Raw genomic sequence first — 19,995 nt, forward strand, 5'->3', positions numbered from 1 at the left:
TGGGGCCGTTTGTAACATTTTCAACAAAAAAATATTGTTTAAGTTTGAAAATTTGGTATATTGTCATTGATTTTTCAACTCTCATGTAAATCTTATAAGAAAAACATGATCTAAAGATTAGCTTTTATCATCCCTAGGTTAAACATGTAAACAATTTAAGAAAACATAAAAACATAAATCTTATAAGTCATAAATTAAGAAAATATAAATCCTATAAGTCACAAAAACATGATCTAAAGATTATCTTCGATTGTTCCTAGGGTTAATAGTATAAAAAATTAAGAAAACATACAAATGTTACATTTTTTCACTAAAATTCCTTACCCACAAGTAGGTATGCACATGAGTCGAGTTCGAGCTGAGCTTGGGCTGGCTCAACTCGGCTCGAGAAGGAAAACTGGCAGCCTATGCCTGGGATCTCCTCGAGCTGGGTTCATTTATAAAAAAAAAAAATCAAAGTTTTTTTTTAAATTCATGACAAAAGCATTTTTTGAAAGAAATATAAGTAAACCGAAGCCACTTTTAAAAGAGTTCAAAGGATTACCCACTAAGATAACACCTATTTTTTTTCATATAAAGAAAAATAATATATAATCTAATTTCTTTATATAGAGCTTAATCAGGTTTATATGTATCGAGCTTAAACCTTTGCTTAAAGAGGTCGAGCCGAACCCAAACCGAGCCCGAGCTAGCTCGGCTTGTTGTGCATCGCACTGCCCACATGGTAGCAAACATTAACCCATCATCTTTAAACACCCGTATTAAAGCAATCATACGTATATATAGGGACCGAAATAAGAAACAGGGAATCTCGGATTTCTGACCAGGCTGAAGGTGGGCACCTCTCTCTCTCTCTCAACCTGCCTGCGACTTGGAGAATCTAGGTTTCTTGGTTTTCCATAAAGTCAAGAGCAAGATTTCTCTAGTTCAGTAGATACCAAAAAATCCCCATTCCGATCACCGGATTCATCTGGGCAGACCAAAAATCGTATCTTTTTGTGTTTGATGGAGAAATTGATTGACACCCATCAATTGATTTAGCATAATGTTTGATAAAACACAGGGTTTGTGGCTTTGTGCTTAATCTATGATGTAGGCATGCGAATTTCTTGTTGGTCTTGAATAAATCTATCCTGTTTTTTTACTTTTCTCTTCCCCACGTTGTATTGATCCCATTCCATCGTCTCCCAGTATTGTTATCACTCTCTCTTGTATCATTTTCCCATTGCAGGAAGTTCTAGAACGATCATGGAAGGAGCTCCGCCTAATATAAAGCGATGGGTTGTTCTTTATCCCGTTTACATAAATTCAAAGAAAACGTTAGCAGAGGGACGTCGAATTAGCGCAAGCAAAGCGTGCGAGAACCCGACTTGCGTCGAGATCGGAGATTCTTGTACCCACCTCAAGCTTCCTTGTGTAATTGAGGTCATTACTTTATCTCTTCTGATATGTTCATCTCATACTACTAATTCAAATAATTTCACTGACATTGTTGTTTAAGCATGTTTTGTTTACATGTTCATGACATGCCATACTCATACATGCGAAAATTCTGTTTATACACTCAATGATATTGTTGCAGATGGAGAAGGCATATCCGCGTGACTTCATGCAGGTGGGTAGAGTGAGGGTATCATTGAAAAAGGAAGATGGGTCTTTCTATAATCCTGAAATATGTTCAAGTATGCATCTTCCTGAGCTTGGATTCTCTGTCAAATTGGTTCTTTGGATACTTGACTGTAAGTCAAGTGATGATGTTTTCTACCAATTAGCTCAGCATTCGCAATCATTTAAACTGTTAGAATTGTGCATATGACATTTTCTAAGAGGAGTTATTGCAACCTGACTTTCAAGTATTATATATCGCTTAACTTTTATTTTGATCGAATGCTCCAACTTGGATCTTTTTCTATTTTTGTTTTGTTTTCTTTTCTTTTGGGCTTGATGGTTTATTGTGGAAAGATCAACAGGTTATAGGAAGGGGAAACTATAGGTGGATAATGTTAGAAAAAGTTTCAAAATATAGCATATTTATAAAGTTTTGGTGATTTATTGTTATCCACCAAAAGTGTTTTGAAAATGTTTAGTCCCATATCTAATTGAGAGAAATTTTTATGGTGGTTTAAATAGAGTGTTTGTTTTCTATTCTTTACTTTGGTAAACCTTACGTGTGAGGGTGACTTGGGACATTGCTGCTCTTCGCGCAAGAATGGATGCGCTGTTCGTGCACACACACACGCATGTGTGCGCAAGGGCACTTGAGGTGCAATATGGCATTTTTATGGTACACTTTGCACTTTGCACATTCGTAGACTAAGCTGCTTTTTGACTTTCCGTTTTCGAAAGGTCTGGCCGTTTGAAAGACTTTAAAAATGCATTTATATAGCATTTATGGGGCATTATGACTGTAGGACGGTTTTGGAGGTCCTTGATCATTAGTCAAAGGCGGGTGACCGTTCAGGGTCATTTTCATTTAATTTGCGAACCGTTGGATTTATGGCTTTTAATCTCATTTATCATAAAATGTTTTGGCCTTCCTAAAGTCTATAAATTTCTTCATTTTTTCATCTTTTGGATCATCAGAATTTGTGATTCTCAAGCTTCCTCTTTCTATTCTTTTGTTTTCAATTTGGCTTGCCAAGTTCAAGTGTGGGAGGTCACCTGATCTTGCGAAGCAGTGACTCTCTTGAGGTTCAAGCTTAGTTGTATCCTAGGAACTCAATTATAACAAACCCTTTTCGCATCTTCATAATTCCCGAAGTGGGGTGATTGAAGTTCTAAAGATAGCGATCTTAAGAATGTGCCTCTAGGCTTGGGATCTCGTTTTTCTTAAATCATGTTTTTTATCATCGATTGTTCCAACAATTTTAGAACTTTAATATGACCTCTAGTTCGACATTCAACTCCATCAATCTGCTTAGTCGTGACCTTGAGAAACTCGATCGGTTTGATGAGTCAAACTCCAAGCGGTGGCAATTGAAGATCTCTTTCTTATTGTTCGAGCTGCACATCGACTATGTCCTTAAAAAGTCTTGTCCCCCTATTGCTGCTAGAGAAGTTGAGATAGAAGAACAAAAGAAAGGGCGAAAAAAGTGGTACACAGATAACTACCGATGTAAAGGGCATATCCTGAACACTTTAGCCGATTCCCTGTTTGACTTGTATTCTTCTTTAGAGTCAGCTAGAGAATTATGAAATGCTCTCCAGATCAAGTACAATGCAGAAGATGTTGGTAATAAAAGGTTTATCGTAAACCAATATGTTAATTTTTCTATTGTTGATGATAAGCCTATATGCAAATATTGACTTATAAGATCAAGGGAGAATGTATGTATCTTGATAATGACTTTCAAGTTGTTGTCATCATTGAGAAACTATCTGATTCTTGGAAAGAATATAGGAATCACCTAAAACATAAAAATGAAAAAATCACTTTAGATGGTCTTCTTAAGGACATCCGAATTGAGGAAGAGACTCGTCTTCGTGACAAAAAGAATTCGAGTGCTAAAGAGGGTTATCCTAAAGTGAATATTATTAATAACAAGGGTGGCAAAATCATGAAAACCTAGAAAAACAAAAAGAATTTCGTGAAAGAAAAACAACTAACTGATAAAAAGAAAATCAGTTGCTATGTTTGTGGCAAGTTTGGTCATTTTGCTAGAGAATGTAGAGAACAAAAGGAGACTGGTCTCAAGCCAAATGAGTCAAAGGAGATACTTGTTATTGTAATATCTAAAACCTTCATGGTGGCTGCGAATAAGGACTGGTACCTGGATATTAGAAGTACTGTTCATGTGGCAAACGACAGGAACTTGTTCAAGTCGTATGAAGTAGCAGGGGAGGGATGTAATCTCTTTATGAGAAACTCTTCCTCAACTAAAGTGTTGAGAAAAGGGAGTGTGGAAATTAAGTTCACCTCCGGGAAAGTCCTAACACTTGAGAATATCCACTATGCTCCAGAAGTTTGTAAAAATTTAATCTCTGCAGATCTACTGTCACAAAATGGTTTTAAAATTGTTATTGAGTCTGAGATTGTAACTCTGACCAAAGGGAAAATCTTTGTAGGAAAATTGTTTGCCACTAGTGGTATATTCAAGATAAGCATAAATTAATCTGTTGCTTCTGTTTATATGGTTTACTTATATTTTCTTTGGCATTCACAATTATGACATATTAATTCTCGCTGCATTCATAATATGCTTCCTTGTCATGTTAAAATAGAACATAATTATAAGCGTGAGGCTTGCATTCAAACTAAGCTAACTAAACTCTCATTTCTTAGTGTAGAAAAGAATTATAAATTACTTGAATTAGTGTATTCAGATGTGTGTACGATAGATAATGTTCTGAGTCATGGTGGCAATAGATATTTCATTACCTTTATAAATGACTATTCAAAATTCTGTTATGTTTATTTGATGAAACATAAATTTGAAGCATTTTCAAAAAAAAAAATGTATCTTGCTGAAGTGCAAAATAGGTTTAAAACCAAGATTGTACATTTAAGAATAGATAAAGAAAGGTAAATACTTAGGTGGAGAATTTGATAAATTCTTTGGAGATAATGGTATTATCCATCAAACCTCTGTTACTAAAACTCTTGAACAAAACGGTGTAGCAGAAAGAAAAAACAGAACACTTGTAGAAATGATGAATGCTATTCTTCTTAATACGGGTTTACATCCCAACTTGTGGGCAGAGGCTCTACTTAATGCTTGTTATATTCTAAACGGAGTTCTTTATTCCAAATCTGATAAACCACCTTATAAATTATATTTTGGTAAGAAACATAATCTTAGTTATTTTCGTGTTTATAGTTTTTTAGTATATGTTAAAATTTCAGAAAATAAAAGAAAGAAGGTTGGACCTTAAGCATTCAAATGTGCATTTGTTGGATATGCTGAACATAGTAAAACATATAGATTTTTGGATATTGGTAATGATGTTATTGTTGAATCTAGAGTTGCATCTTTTATAGAACATAAAAATACATTTGATTCTCTTCTTGATGGTAGTCGTATTGTAGTTGATGAACATCCGGTTAATGAAATGATTGAATATTCTAATGATTGTGATGCTGAATCTAAAACTGAAGTTAGGCACAGTAAACACATTAGAAAACCAATTAATTTTGGTTCTGACTTTTATACATTTCTAATTGAGAATGATCCTGTGTCTTTTCAAGAGGTAATGTCTTCTCAAGATGCTACCTTTTGGAGAGAAGATATAAATGATGAAATTGACTCAATTATGTCTAATAATGTTTAGAAATTAGTAGATTTACTTGTTGGTTGCAAATGGATTTTCAAAAAAAAAATAAAAGTTGATGGTACAATTGATAAATTTAAAGCTCGTTTGGTTATAAAATGATTTAAACAAAAAGAAGGTATTGATTATTTTGATACTTTTGCTCATATAACCAGAATATCTACTATTAGAATTCTGATTACCATGGTTGCCATATATAAGTTTGAAATCCATCAAATGAACGTAAAAACAATCATTTTGAATGGAGAATTAGATGAAGAGATATATATGAAGCAACCAGAAGGTTTTATAGTGTTAGGGTAAGAACGCAAAGTTTACAAACTTGAAAAATTCTTATATGGATTAAAGCAAACCCCTAAGCAATGACATGAGAAATTTGATAGTTCTTTGGTAAATAATGGTTTCAAAATACATGATGTTGATAAGTGTGTCTACAGTAAAGTAGATTGTAATTTTATTATTATTATTTGTTTATATATTGATGATATATTTATTTTGGGTTCTAATAGTAAATGCGTAAACCAAACAAAAAGATTTTTATCTTTCATATTTTGTATGAAGATTTGGGTGTTGTAAATGTTGTTTTAGGAATCAAAATTATGAGAAATAATAATGACATTGCATTATGTCAATCACATTATATTGAGAAAATTCTTACAAAGTATAAATATATTGATTGTTCACCTGCATGCACTCTATATGACCCAAATATAAAATTGACTCTTAATGATGGTACAAGTGTTTAACAATTAAAATATGCTAGTGTTGTAGGTAGTCTTATGTATGCAATGAATTGTAGAAGGCCTGATATAACCTATGCAATGAGCAAGGTGTGTAGATATACTAATAATACTGGACATCAACATTCAAATGTTGTGAACATGTTTTTTAAATATCTTAAGTATACTTTAGACTACATAATCCACTATACCGAGTTTCCTGCTATTATTGAAAAATATAGTGATGCAAGTTGGAATACTGAATTTGAAGATTCAAAATCTACAAGTGGTTGGGTTTTTACCCTTGGTGGAGGAGCAGTTGCATGGGGGTCTAAGAAACAAACCTATATAACTCATTCTACAATGAAATCTGAGTTTATTGCTTTGGCATCTGCTTGTAAAGAAGTTGAATGACTTAAGAATATGCTAGTGGATATTCCACTAGGTGAGAAGCCCATACCTGCTAGTTCAATGTTTTGTAATAGCCGATTTGGTATATGTAAAGCGGTAATATGAAATACAATGAGAAGTCTAGACATATTAGTTTAAGACAGTTTTATAAGACAAATGGTTGATGCCAATATTATATCATTGAAATATGTGAAGTCATGTCAAAACTTGGCAGACCCATTTACGAAAGGCCTTTCGGGAAATGTCATCAGTAAAATATCGAGGGGAATGACAATTAAGTCAATTAAGTCATCGTCTAAGGATGCCCACCCTAGAGCGCTAGAGATCTCACATGCCTAGGTTCAATAGGAAACAAATTGATGAATGACATGTATTGAGTATATTTATGTGAACTCATTACTAATGTGTGCTCATGAGCTCTAACTAATGTGAAGGTTGAGCTAATAGCTCTTAATGAATTTGTAGGCTTTAAGGCTATAGTGTGTGTTACTGTACACCTAGACAAACTCACGTATGTGAGTGTAGAAGTGTAAGCTGCCTCTTATGAGAATTGGCAATTCTTTAGAGCACTCATGAATCTAGGCAAGCACAAGGTTCTAAACGTGCCAACTTGAATACACAATTGAACTTTTGAAAACCTATGTGATTGAAAACTCGGTTAACAATATAAGGAGCTAAGTTGAAGGTGAGTCCACTTAGCACCTTTGTTAATTTAGGTTTTCTTTCACTAAGTGGGGGTTCAAGTCCTGCAGACACTCTCACTAATGTATAAGTTTTCTATCAAAGTTAAATATATTTTGAAACTAGTAGGGGATTGTTAGAAAAAGTTTTAAAATATAGCATATTTGTAAAGTTTTGGTGTTCTATTGTTTCCCATCAAAAGTGCTTTGAAAATGTTTAGTCACATATCTAAGAGAGGGAATTTTTTTTGGCGGTTTAAATAGTGTTTGTTCTCCATTATTTACTTTGGTAAACCTTGTATGTTAGGGTGACTTGCAGACATTGTTGCGCTTCGCATAGGAATGGACACGCCGTTCGTGTACACGTGCGTGCTCACGTGTGTGCGCGAGGGCGCTTGAGGCGCAATGTGGCATTTTGATGGCGCACTTTGCACTTCGCACGCTCGCAGCGGCACGAGGCACATTTGAGGTGTTGAGGTCTGCTTTGACTAAGCCACTTTTTGACTTTTCGTTTTTGAAAGGTTTGGCCGTTTGAAAGACTTTAAAAATACATGTGACTGTTGGACGGTTTTGGAGGTCTTTGATCGTTAGTCAAATGTGGGTGACCGTTCAGGGTCATTTTCATCTAATTTTTAAACCGTTGAATTTACGACCTTTAATCTCATTTATCACAAAACGTTTTGGCCTTCCTAAAGTCTATAAATTTCTTCATTTTTTTGTCTTTTGGATCATCAGAATTTGTGATTCTCAAGCTTTCTCTTTCTATTCTTTTATTCTCGATTTGGCTTGCCAAGTTCAAGTGTGGGAGAGGTCACTTGATCTTGCGAAGCAATGACTCTCTTAAGGTTCAAGCCTAGTTGTATCCTGGAAACTCAGTCGTAACAAGCCATTTTTGCATCTCTGGAATTTTTGAAGTGGGGTGATTGAAGTTCTAAAGATAGCGATCTTAAGAACGTGCCTCTAGGCTTGGGATCTCGATTTTCTTAAATTTTGTTTTTGGTCACCGATTGTTCCAACAAATAAGATAGTAAATGCAGTTTAACTAGTTTCCCTACTGGTGATATTCGTAATTTCTTACCTGCTTGGGCGGGGAATTTCATCACAAAAAGTATTCATGATTTCTGCAACACTATGCCACATGGGTGCGGGTGCGGGTGCGGGGATGCGGCACTTCCAAAAAACCCGGGTGCGGGGGTGCGGTAGGGGCAAAAATATATAAAATTTTATATATATATATATATATATATATATATATATATATTTTTTTTTTTTTTGAAGTTTTAACAGTTTAACATTTAACAATTAACATTGTCATAATATCATTCATCATGCATGCAATATATCAACCTAAATATCAAATTATCAATCAAATAAGTAAAGCAATTACATAAATCAACCTAAATATCAATCAAATAAGTAAAGCATAAAAGAACTAAATTACATACCAAAGTATATCTTGATGAAGTAATGGATGTTAATAATTTTCTTCTTCATCATCAAATGCATCATTAGAAGGAATACTGGGCTCAGCTAAATTCATGTTTGTTATGTTGAAATCATGCTCTCTCTCGAAGTCACACTCTTCTGGGTTTACATCCCAAAATTTGGATGTTCTTTGTCTGCGTTACAAACCCAATTTGAAAATGTTAAATACAATACAAGTATATTTAAATGAAAACTAAGAAATAATCAAATAACTAATAGAGCAAATTAGTATATGTATTCATCATTGCTTCGCGAAAGTAATCGAAGATTTGAATGAACATATACTAAATCCTTTGCACGCTTGCTGGTGAGTTTGTTTCTCTTCATGTTGTGGATTTGAGAATATGTGCTCCAATTTCTTTCACAACAAGATGAACTAGCAGGCTGCGATAACAATCTTAATGCAATACGTTGGAAAAAAGGTGTTTCTGATCTAAATGTTGACCACCATGTGATAGGATCTATATTATCTTCTTCTCTCGCGAATAATGTCGGTCCATATAATCTTGAAGATGAAAATTTTCCAAACTCTTGTGTGACTTGATGTAAAAGATATGCTTCTGGAAAAAGTCTTGTCATACACATATTTCTATGTCTTGATAGCTCTGGGTCTAAATTTGGAGGGACACGACCAATACCACCAACCCGACACTTATTTGCATAATATTTTGGATTAAGAGAATGTGCCATGCAATGCAAAGGAGTGTTGCTCTTATCACATCTTCTGACTAAAATTGAATGAATATGATTAAAAAAATCTGAATCATCCAATGCAAGATTTTTTTCTTCATGCTTGAAAACTATAACTTGTATTTTTTCAATCATATTATCTCACATTTCATAAACTGTGTGAAGCATGGGCTTATCCTTATCAACTTCTCTTTACATTTCTCAAATAGGTTGCATAAATTGAAGAAAGTATACCACTCTGTCCCAAAACTCATCATCAAGAACGAATTTTTTAATTTCTTGAGCCTTGATATCATCATTTGCACGATAGAATGTCCAATTTTCATCCGTCACCATGTTAATCAAAGCATTTTTCACTCTTTTAATCCTCTTCACCATCACAATGATGAACGCAAAACGTGTTTCAACGACCTTCTACAATTTCAAGTCAGAATGCCTATTAAATATAGTATTAGCACGATAGTGGTTAACAACAAAATTCCTAATGCTTTTGACATTTCTTTCTAAATTTTCAATCCATGAACATAAAACATATGCTTGTGAATTTTCTTCTTCTTTGGGGTTGCAGATGCTCTTTAGGGCTAGATTTAAGTTGTGTGCTACACAGGGAGCCCAAAAAATATGAGGGTACTCACTCTCCAAACTCAACGCTGTACTTTTACAAACTGGAGCGTTGTCTGTAATGATTTGTACCACTTTCTGATCACCCACTTCTTTTATTATTTCTATAAACAATCCCTTCAAATACTCTGCATTTTTATATTCCCCATATGCATCAACTGTTTTCAAGAATATTGGGCCACTAAGCGAACAAGTAATGAAATTGATTAATGGACGCCTTTGAATATCTGTCCATCCATTAGACACAATAGAAACTCCATTTTGCTCCCATGAATATTTTTTAATCTCCAGCAACCTCTCCACATTTACCCTCTCTTCTGCAAGAAGTGTGGTTCGTATTTTTTCTGAACTTAGAGGCACATAACCACTCAAATTACAATTTGCCAAGGATGTTACTAAATACTTCCAATAAGGATTTCTAGCCGCATTAAATGGGAATGAACCAGAATAAAAATACCTCCCTACTTTTCTATCAAATTCTTCTCTTCCATATGTATTGAATGATGCTTGTATCGTTCCTGTACCTCCTACATTGACTTTTTTTTTTCAGTATCTTCTTGGTAGCTTGCAAATGGCACACTAACTGCACAAGAATCGGCCATTGTCTTTCTCTTCTCATATTCTTCTTGTATTTTCTTGTATTGTCTTCACATTGCCTCATCAACTTTTCTGCAAGCTGAAATGCCACTCTTGTGTATGACCCAACAAAATCTCTTTCGCAGAGCTTGCATCGAAATCTCTTGTTTCCACCACCTCCTTCTCCAGTTTTTGCAAGTTTATCTACATGTACCCATAGTGGCCCCACATCATCAATCCCACTACAAGTATCAGCAAAACTAGCAGCAGAACTCACATGTTGGGATGAGGATGATGCAAGTCATTTCCCTTTATCCGTCATTTTTATCCTGAAAACACAAAAAAATACATTCAAAATTTTAAATCAATTATACAGACTGACATTATCTTGATATAAAATCATCAAGGGGGGGGGGGATATATCCCTCCCCTGCCAAAAACAGGGAAGGACTCAGCCCCTCCTCTGCCAAAACAGAGAGCAGGGACGGGGGCTCGACCCCCTCCCCTGTCGAAAACAGAGGGAGCAAGGGGGAGGGGGGGCTCGGCCCCTCCCCTGAAATCAAAAGGAGCAGGGTGGGGGGCTCGGTCCCTTCCCTACAGAAAATAGGGAGGGGCTCAGCCCCTCCCCTACAGACCCAACAAGAGAGCGAGAGGGGGGGCTCGGCCCCTCCCCCGCCGTAAACAGAGGGAGCAGGGGGGGCTCAGCCCCTCTCCTACCGACCCAACAAGAGAGCGAGAGGGGGGAGGGGCTCGGCCCCTCCCCTGCCGTCCCAACAAGAGAGCGAGAGGGGGGGCTCGACCTCTCCCCAGCCGAAAACAGAGGGAGCAGGGGGGCTCAGCCCCTCCCCTGCCGACCCAACAAGAGAGCGAGAGGAGGGGCTCGACCCCTCCCCTGCTGAAAACAGAGGGAGCAGGGGGGGGGGGGGGGCTCAGCCCCTCCCCTGCCGACCCAACAAGAGAGCGAGAGGGGGGCTCGCCCCCTCCCCTGCCGACCCAACAAGAGCAAGAGAGGGCGCAGGGGGGGCTCGGCCCCTCCCCTGCCAACACAAGCAGAGAGCGAGAGGGACGTACCTGCGACGAGGGAGAGGAGGAGCTTCGGAGGTGGCGTCGGGAGGAGAGGGCTGCGCGGGAGAGGAGAAGAGTGATTTGGGCAAAAAAAATATTTGCCCTAATCACTCCTTTTCATCATTTTTTTTAACATCCAAAATGTGGATGAAAACGACCCTGGGTGCGTTGACCACACCCAGGGTCGTGTTGACCACACCCGCATGCGCACCCGTGTCGCGTCGACGCGGATGCGGCACCTGCTTTGCCGAGTCCCTGTGACATAGCTGCAACATGAATAATGTGTGCGCTGTGTCGTTAAGAAGCATATCTACTTGATGGTTAACTTCAAAAGTTTGCTTCAAGTTCATGCTTATTCATGGCAGCATGAACCCGTTACAGCAGTGAACTGAACTGCCTGCTTCCTATGCATTTAGTAGAAAATAATTTGCCAAGTTTCATGGGTCTATCTGTTGCTTGTTAGTAGAAACACCTATTACCTGTTAATCCCTGTTTAAAGCATGTGGAGGTCTGTCTTTGAAATGTAACTGCTTGTTTACAGAATGATTGGCATACATTTCCAGGATGCTTTCTTGGGCTCCCTGGGTGTTTTGCTGCATTTTCTATGTATTATCAATATGATTTTGTAGGATTTCTGTCATGATATATGCATGTTTCCTTTTTTCAGCTCAAATATATATAGAAATTACAGGTCTCACACATCTCTAATAATTGTTTATGCTAGGCAGGCATACATGTGCTCCTTTGGAGATGTCTTGTTTCCTGCATCTGTACAATGTTTGTCTCATTTTTTTCTCCTAGTAATTTCAGGTTTTAAACTTTGTGTTCTACTTAATTTATTGTGCTAGCCGTGCAATTCTGCTCCATAACAATTTTCAAGCATATTCAGTCCTTGTTATAAGGGTATTTGCTTTCTGTTTTTTAATATCACGAGATCCATCAGTTTTCATTTCAATATTTACAGTTCCTAGTCATTCTCCAACATTATGACATTTAAATATGTTATTGTCTTCATGATGTGTTACTCCTTATATTATAGGCTGGTGTGGAGTGTGAAGTGTGAACTGGGTCAAACAAAGGTTTCTCATCTCCTCTAGGGATTATATGAGTGGTTTGTTAGATGATATGGATAAAGGTAATCAGAGGATTAGTGTGGTCCTCCAATCAAGACATTGATATAACAACTAGACCTTTTTTTGTATTTTCAAATTAGCAACGCTGATGCATTATATGCTTCTTTCTCAAACTCCCTGAACTCTCTCTAATTAATTTTACTGTTGATTCATTTGTTTTGCCTGTTCTTTCTGTTCACATTCATTGTCACAGCATGTATACATTTAAGATCTGAGCTTGAAGATTCATCACTGTGTTGCTAATGATTCACAAAAAACTGGCTCTTCCTAGTGTGCAAGGTCCACTTGGAGACCTTTAATCTAAGGTTGTAAGTATCGTATCATTACCCGTATCAGTCGGGCCCAAATGAAGATTGTATCGTATCATACCGTATCATAAAATATCATAATTTTTTAATAAAAAAAATTCAAAAAAATCAGAAAAATTAGAAAAAATTATATCACATGAAACAATGATAAATTGCACAAAATAGAACTATAAAATAACATATGAAACATTTATGTCTCTATGAGCTGCATATGACATCATCAAACATCAACTATCTCACAAGAACAATGCAAAATATTAAATATCTTGCAATTAAGAACATGCCACACGATTCATACTTTCATATTTACATAAACAAAAATATTATGACAATAGTTGCACTCGATTTTCAATTGGTTTTCACTCATTATTTGAGTGCTCCATTGTCATGCCGGATCATCTTATGCCATCTTTGTTGGAAGAGTGTGGAGCTTGATTCCTACCTTAATATAAATCTTTATTTTTTCGTGGATTCAAGTTTAATCCAAAGTTGTAAGTATCGTATCGTTACCCGTATCGATCAGGCCCAAATGAAGAGTAGCTTTGTAATTTTACTCATAATAAAGATTTTTTAACTTAATCCATTTTCTTGAATGAAAAAATAGTGAAAATGCATTTTTTTTACCTTATCCCACTTTTTTGGGTGAAAAATTTGTGGAAATGCACTTCTAATGGCTTTTAGACAAATGGAAAAGTCAGCCCTCAAAAGGTATTTAAAATCCAAAATGAAAAAGGTAACTTTCGGCTTTTTTAAAATGTGTCGAAGGTATATTGCAATGTTTTAAAACTCGCCGAGTCAACTTGGTGACTCGGCCCTCCAGCGAGTCAACCCGGCAAGCTTAACTCGGGCTGCTGACTCGGGCGAGTTCTGGGATGTTTGAAATTTGATTTTTTGGGTATTTCAGAATAGAAAAAAATTGTAATATTATTGAGAGAATTACTGGCTTTCTAATACTCGCCCCAGAACCTATAATTCCTACAATAGATAGACCTTTTAAGGTAAATATGTCTCATTTTATTATCCATCAATCAATATTTCTTTGATTCGCCTAATCATGTATTTTGACCTTGCTATGATGACAACACAAATATGTTAACAGTTAATTCTTAACAACTCAAATGTAACGTGTTTAAACTTGCAAAGATTTCTAGAAATAAAAAGAGTCAATAGAGAACATTTAAAGAAGCACAAAAGAAATCCTGTAGTTTTCTCCTCATTATGACAATGGCAAAAATATGTTCAAGAGTTACTTAACAAATCAAACAAGTAACCTGCTTACTCTTAAAAAGATTTCATTAAAAATCTATTGACGCTACAGAATGACTAGTAATGGACTTTTTCAACTGCAATAGCTTACTTCAAAATTTCAAATGGCTAGCAAACCAAAATATCTCAAGGCCCCTCTTTTAACTGGCTCAATACAAACATCAGGGGTTGGCACAAAATAAAAAAAAGGTGTTGTACTTAGTTGGAGGCCCTAGTGTATGAAGACAAATACTTCATGTCTTCAAAAATATGAATGTCCTCCACTTCAACATTATTATAGACTAAAATAAATTGTACCAAGTTAACAACGATCGCCATATATTTTGATTCTCAGCTGACAGATCACAAATTTCCTTAATGGTAAATAAAACAACCATCTGCATGCACGTACACACACAAAACTGCTTACTATTACCAATAAAACTTCATGCACACACACGCACACGCAATGGCTCATTATTACCAGTAAAACTTCAAATGAATCCCGTATCAAAGTATTTTCATAAGTTGCAATTTTATCTTCTTTGAACATCTCATTGAAGCCATGATAAGCAACTTTAAATATTTGTAGCGATCCTTCTACAAAGACATCATAACTAATAAATATTTGTTAGAAAATATATATATATATATATATATATATATATATATATATATATGGTTTGAGACATTATATATTGTTTTTCTTTTAAAATCAAAAGTTAACAAAACCTGGTCTGAGTCACCGAGTTGACCCGCCGAGTCACGAGTCAATAAAGAACGAGTCGAGTCCCGAGTCACGGGTTTTAAAACCTTGGTATATTGTACGATACACCCTATATCATACAATACTACATACAGGAGTGTATCATACAATACACTCGATATGGGTATGATACACACTTGTATCATGATACGAGTATGTATCGTATCGCAAAATCCAAAAGTAACAATACGTATCGGACCGTACCGTACGATATGGTATAATACTTACAAAACTGCTTTAATCCCTTCATATATGTTAAACATAGATAGACCATTAACTTACATTTTCACAAGGACACATCCTTCATCCTTTTGCTGTATGACCCCTATGGACCAGGTTGACAAAGTAGACCTGAATGATTTTTTATTTCACTTATGAGATTAGGTACCAACATGTTAGAAGCACACAAAGTCTGCTCGAAGGTGGCAGCACAAGTGTTGGAAATCTATGGGCCTCACGTCCCATTGATGGCACCGGGGAGGGAAGGGTGTAACATTTTGGCTACGCATATAAGATAATTTTGCTGATAGCATCATAGTTGATGTTCTGATTCTCCATTAGGAATATGGTTGCAGCGTACTCTTTACGACAAGATAGGCTATATAGTTTAAAGAGTGAAGGCTCAGTGAACTAGTTTGACAGGTTATGTTTGTTTTCAGTGTTAAATGTTTTTTTTATTGGATGTCTTTGATGATCATGGAGTCATGGATGGGTTTTGATGCATTTCAGGGAAACAGTTAATGCTGCAAGTGGCTGAACTAGTCCCTAGACATCATGGAAGAACAAAGAAGCAGGAACCAGGAGCAACTGCAACGGCAACTGCAGGAACTTTGAAGCCTAGTAAGGGTGGCAAGAAGAAGAAATAAGAACCTTCCAGACACCGCAAGAATGTTTTTTCCTTGTTCCTTTCTCATGTGGGCAGGCATCAGATCCACACTGGATATCTCTTTTTTTAAGAGACTGCATTTCTTAACCAGTTGAGATAAATAAAAGTATAGACTTGTATATTTCATCATCTGAAAGATTAACTGACCTGCAGATTCCTCATGATTGTTTGCCTACATTATATTCTCGATATAGAGACCTATCTTAGGTCAATGATTTTGGTTTTTCATCCTCATTCAGATTCACTTTAGTTCTAATTGCAGCATGAATGCTCGAATTTTATCTTTATTATTTAATTGCAGAAGACACCTATTGGGATAAGGGAAAAAATAAACATTCTATAAACCAATCCCTCTAGGCTTTCTTTTTTGTAGGTTATGGGAGTCACTGGATGGTCAGTGCTGCCTGAAAGGAGATGGCATATCTTTCCGTAGATTTTGTTTATAGCCATCATAGGATATTTAAGCTTCAATTGCTTGTCTACATGTGTGAAGGAATAATTTCTTGAGCTTGGAGAACTGTTCATTCTGTGGATGTATGAATTTTCTGGTGAGGCTTGATGTCTTTTGGTGGATGGTTCTCTACATATATGAATGGTATTCTGCAAAAATCAAGCCTTATTGGGTGACAGTGATTGCTGACAGTGAAAGAGCATGGTAGCCCAAGATTGCTTTTGGAAGCTCATCCAAATGCAGCAACAATAAAAAGGATAAATCAGAGTGATGTATTTTGCAGTCTTATAGATAGAACTTTGAAGGGGATACATCGGTCGCTATCATTATTTTTCATGTACATGGAATTTCAAAAACAAAATTGGTAACACTAATATGCATATTTCTTGCAGGTTTTTAATAGAAAAAGGTTAAAACAAGAAAATGTTACAAATACAACGGAGATTCTATGTTGTGTCAAAAAATATACAAGTTTAGATTAGGTTAGCTTGTCATTGCTTCACCCTCTGCTTTGCTATCTTTGTTGTCATTTTCGCCCTCTTCTTTCCCGTCTTTATTTCCATTTTCTGGCTTCTCTTCATCTTTCAATTGTTTTTCTTCCTTCTTCCTTTCCATGTCTTGAATTATATGTTCAATTGCATCGGTGGCTTCTTCATTTCTCATCAAGCCTTCTGCAACTTCTGCTGGGGTTATCTCCACTTCATTTATCAGTGTCATTACTTTTTCAAACAAAGGATGATAATCAATCTGGAGGTAGTTGGAGACCAACACCTTGAATGCAGAAAAAGTACAGTAACCCATGTGCACATGCATATCCATTCGACCAGGCCTTAGCAGAGCAGGGTCTAATTGGTCCTTATGGTTGGTTGTGAAAATGATTATCCGTTCGTCTCCAACACTAGACCAAAGGCCATCCACCATGTTGAGGAGACCAGAAAGTGTGACCTTTTCTTGTTCATCATTCTCTTTCGAGCTAGAGCGGTCCTGCAGCGGAGCGGAGCAGTCAATGTCTTCAATGACAAGGATAGATCGGTTGCTGGTGGCAAGCAGGAGGCGTCGGAGGTCATTGTTAGAGTGAAGTGCTGTGAGTTCAAGGTCATATATGTCAAATTTGAGGAAGTTCGCCATAGCTGCAATTAAGCTAGATTTCCCTGTGCCAGGAGGACCATAGAGAAGATACCTGTAGACAAGTTTGATAAGGACATTAAAGCTTTATCTTAGCATGTATATTCCAATCAAACGTTGGTCCAACTTAACTCATTCTTACCATTTCCTGAAATTGTTTTCTTGTTTCTGAATGGGATGGGTGTAGTTGAAATCAAACAAGATCCAAAAAGAGGCAGACAAACGAAAAGAAGGATTCCATTTTCAACTACCAAAGTTGGAAAAAGTAAGTCACGAGTTGGAAAGTGAATAATTAAAAAGGTTCACCCAGTTGAATTGCAAATTGCCCGAGATATATTTTTTTTTTAAAGGCAAGCTGGGGTTAGGCAGACCCCTAGCAGTTATACAACGATACCATTGTGATTTGAACTTGCAACGTCCCAACACAAGGTGACGTGTACTGGCTGCTCCTACCAGACAAATGATGGCAAGAAAACCTGACCTGTGGGATGCTGGGTTAAATTTTCCTTTCAACAGTTGAATTTTCTACGCTGAATAAACGTGTAAATGTATATGGCAAGAAACATATACGTGCACGCAAGCACACATACACACACACAAGTTGGAATTTTACTAATTTGTTGGCTAAGAAAAAAGAAACACATGCACGCGCGCACACATTCACAAGTTGGAATTTTACCAATGTGTTGGTTAAGAACAAAGAAACACGCACACGTATGCATCACAGATACAAACACATGCATACACAGGCTTAATCTGCAGAAATTTGGTGTTATGTTAACTTACCCTCTCTTCCATGCTTTCCCAACTCTTCTGTAGAACTCCTTCCTCTGTACAAATCTTTTTAAATCATTCATGAGCTCCCTTTTTAGCATCTCATCCATTGCCAATGTCTCAAAAGTGGCCGGATGATCCAAGTAGATTGAGCTCCATATGTCGCTCAGATCGCCATATAAAGTCTCTAGACAATACAGCTTCGGAGCTCTCTGTTCAAGCTTGATATTTTCCGCGCATGCCAACACATGAGGCAAGTAGGAATTCAAGGCCAATTCCTTGTGCTTCTTGTGGCACCGCAGCTCAAAATGCCTCTTCTCAACGGGTGCCATGGTCAGGTTCGGATTGCCTGCATAGGCCGGCTGCTGATTTTGTTCACATACCAATAGCCATGTGAACTTCACTCCCTGAAAAATATCAACAATTTCTTCACCCTTATCAATGTTGATTGTGATCAGCTTCTCTTTCTCTTGCTTGTGAACACATAGCTTATGCACCGACGGCAGATTTATTAGGCTCAAGTACTTTTCCGTCGCTTCAAAGATCTGATTGGCCGTAAGGCCGTCGTATTCCTTGATGACGACGCTTAGACGATTGGACAGATGGGCGAGGAGGTTTTGGAATCTCGAGGATGCATAATCATAGACTTCTGATGGCACCAAATCTCTGAGTATGGTTCTCATCAACATGATTGAAGCTATGATCGAAGCTACACTGGACAGAATAGCTCCGGCGGACGGCAAAGAGTCACCACCGGACCACATATTTGCTGAAAACCTGACCTGTGGGATGCTGGGTTACCAGAATATGGGGTCACTAAACTTTGGGCATCCCAAGATTAAAAAGGTTCTCAGGGGGAACTGGTGGTGGTATGATGGCACTCAAGCATATATATATATATATATATATATATATATATATATATATATAGAGAGAGAGAGAGAGAGAGAGAGAGAGAGTTCTTGAAGAAGGTTTTGAGATGTGTGAATTAAGAGCTCCCCTTCTTTATAAGCCAAGAACGGGAATAAATTCGTTGTCCAACAAAAAAAACTCTAAACATGTGCCCTGGACCTTTAACAAAATAAAGAAAATGCCAATGGTCATTAAGAAATCAGAAATTGTGAACCTCTAAGCTTAGAATTTAAATGTTGGGGATTGATTTAGTTACAGTAGCCAAATCCATTCTAATGAGGTCTAACGTAATGGGATTCTCTGACTAGAAACTTTGATGACCAATTACCACATATCTTGCAAGATATTAAGCTCTTTGTGGCTTGGACACCTACATGAGTCATGACCACCCTTCCTCATTAAGTCATATCCGTCTCCAAGCATCCCCCAAATGGTTTCAGATTAAAAATGCCGTCTCCCAACGACAGTAGGGCACTTCTGTAATCTGAAGTGTGAAATCATATTATGAAGGCCGGCAGGTTTGACCGAGGATTTGCTTTACGCCCACTCTTCCATTTGTTTTTTCATGACCTTTTCCAGACCAGAAAGATGTTTTACATCAACCAAAGGGGACTTTACACTCTCATTGGGAAACTTCCACAACTACTCTTTTGTCTATTCACTAATCAACTTGGTGTATCAACGGGTAGGACCCCCGCTGAAATGGGTGGGTTCAAACCCAGATCCGACTAAATAATGCGGGTACCAGATCCACATTCGGGTCTGACAGATACCATACCCAGATCTGATATGAATTACATAAATCAAACCCGGTCCATATCCTGCAAAATAATATTTTTTAAGTTTTTTACATTACAAATTTAAGGATCTTAATAGGAAC

At 37.0% G+C, this 19,995-nt stretch overlaps 2 protein-coding genes across 3 annotated transcripts; one reads left to right on the forward strand and one right to left on the reverse strand.

Annotated features, from left to right (window-relative positions):
* Window positions 1–872: 872 nt before the first annotated feature.
* LOC149832308 (signal recognition particle 19 kDa protein-like) lies at window positions 873–16,081 on the forward strand. 2 transcript variants are annotated; one of them, XM_090012416.1, is made up of 4 exons: window positions 873–1,064; window positions 1,232–1,425; window positions 1,583–1,739; window positions 15,697–16,081. In XM_090012416.1, the coding sequence occupies exons 1-4, from the start codon at window positions 1,046–1,048 to the stop codon at window positions 15,831–15,833; spliced, it is 507 nt and encodes a 168-aa protein (XP_089868542.1). In that variant the 5' UTR covers window positions 873–1,045; the 3' UTR covers window positions 15,834–16,081. The 2 variants fall into 2 exon arrangements, with proteins under 2 accessions (XP_089868542.1, XP_089868543.1); XM_090012417.1 differs by having other exon boundaries at window positions 923–1,064; window positions 1,583–1,682.
* Window positions 16,082–16,615: 534 nt separating this feature from the next.
* LOC149832309 (AAA-ATPase At3g50940-like) lies at window positions 16,616–19,091 on the reverse strand. Its single transcript, XM_090012418.1, has 2 exons — window positions 18,216–19,091; window positions 16,616–17,484 (listed from the first exon to the last, which is right to left on the reverse strand). Exons 1-2 carry the CDS (start codon window positions 18,965–18,967, stop codon window positions 16,788–16,790), a joined length of 1,449 nt encoding a protein of 482 aa, XP_089868544.1. The 5' UTR covers window positions 18,968–19,091; the 3' UTR covers window positions 16,616–16,787.
* Window positions 19,092–19,995: the final 904 nt, after the last annotated feature.

The sequence above is a fragment of the Nuphar pumila genome, chromosome 7 (genome assembly GCF_984573655.1).
Source record: "Nuphar pumila chromosome 7, dmNupPumi1.hap1.1, whole genome shotgun sequence".
Taxonomy (NCBI): Eukaryota; Viridiplantae; Streptophyta; class Magnoliopsida; order Nymphaeales; family Nymphaeaceae; genus Nuphar; species Nuphar pumila.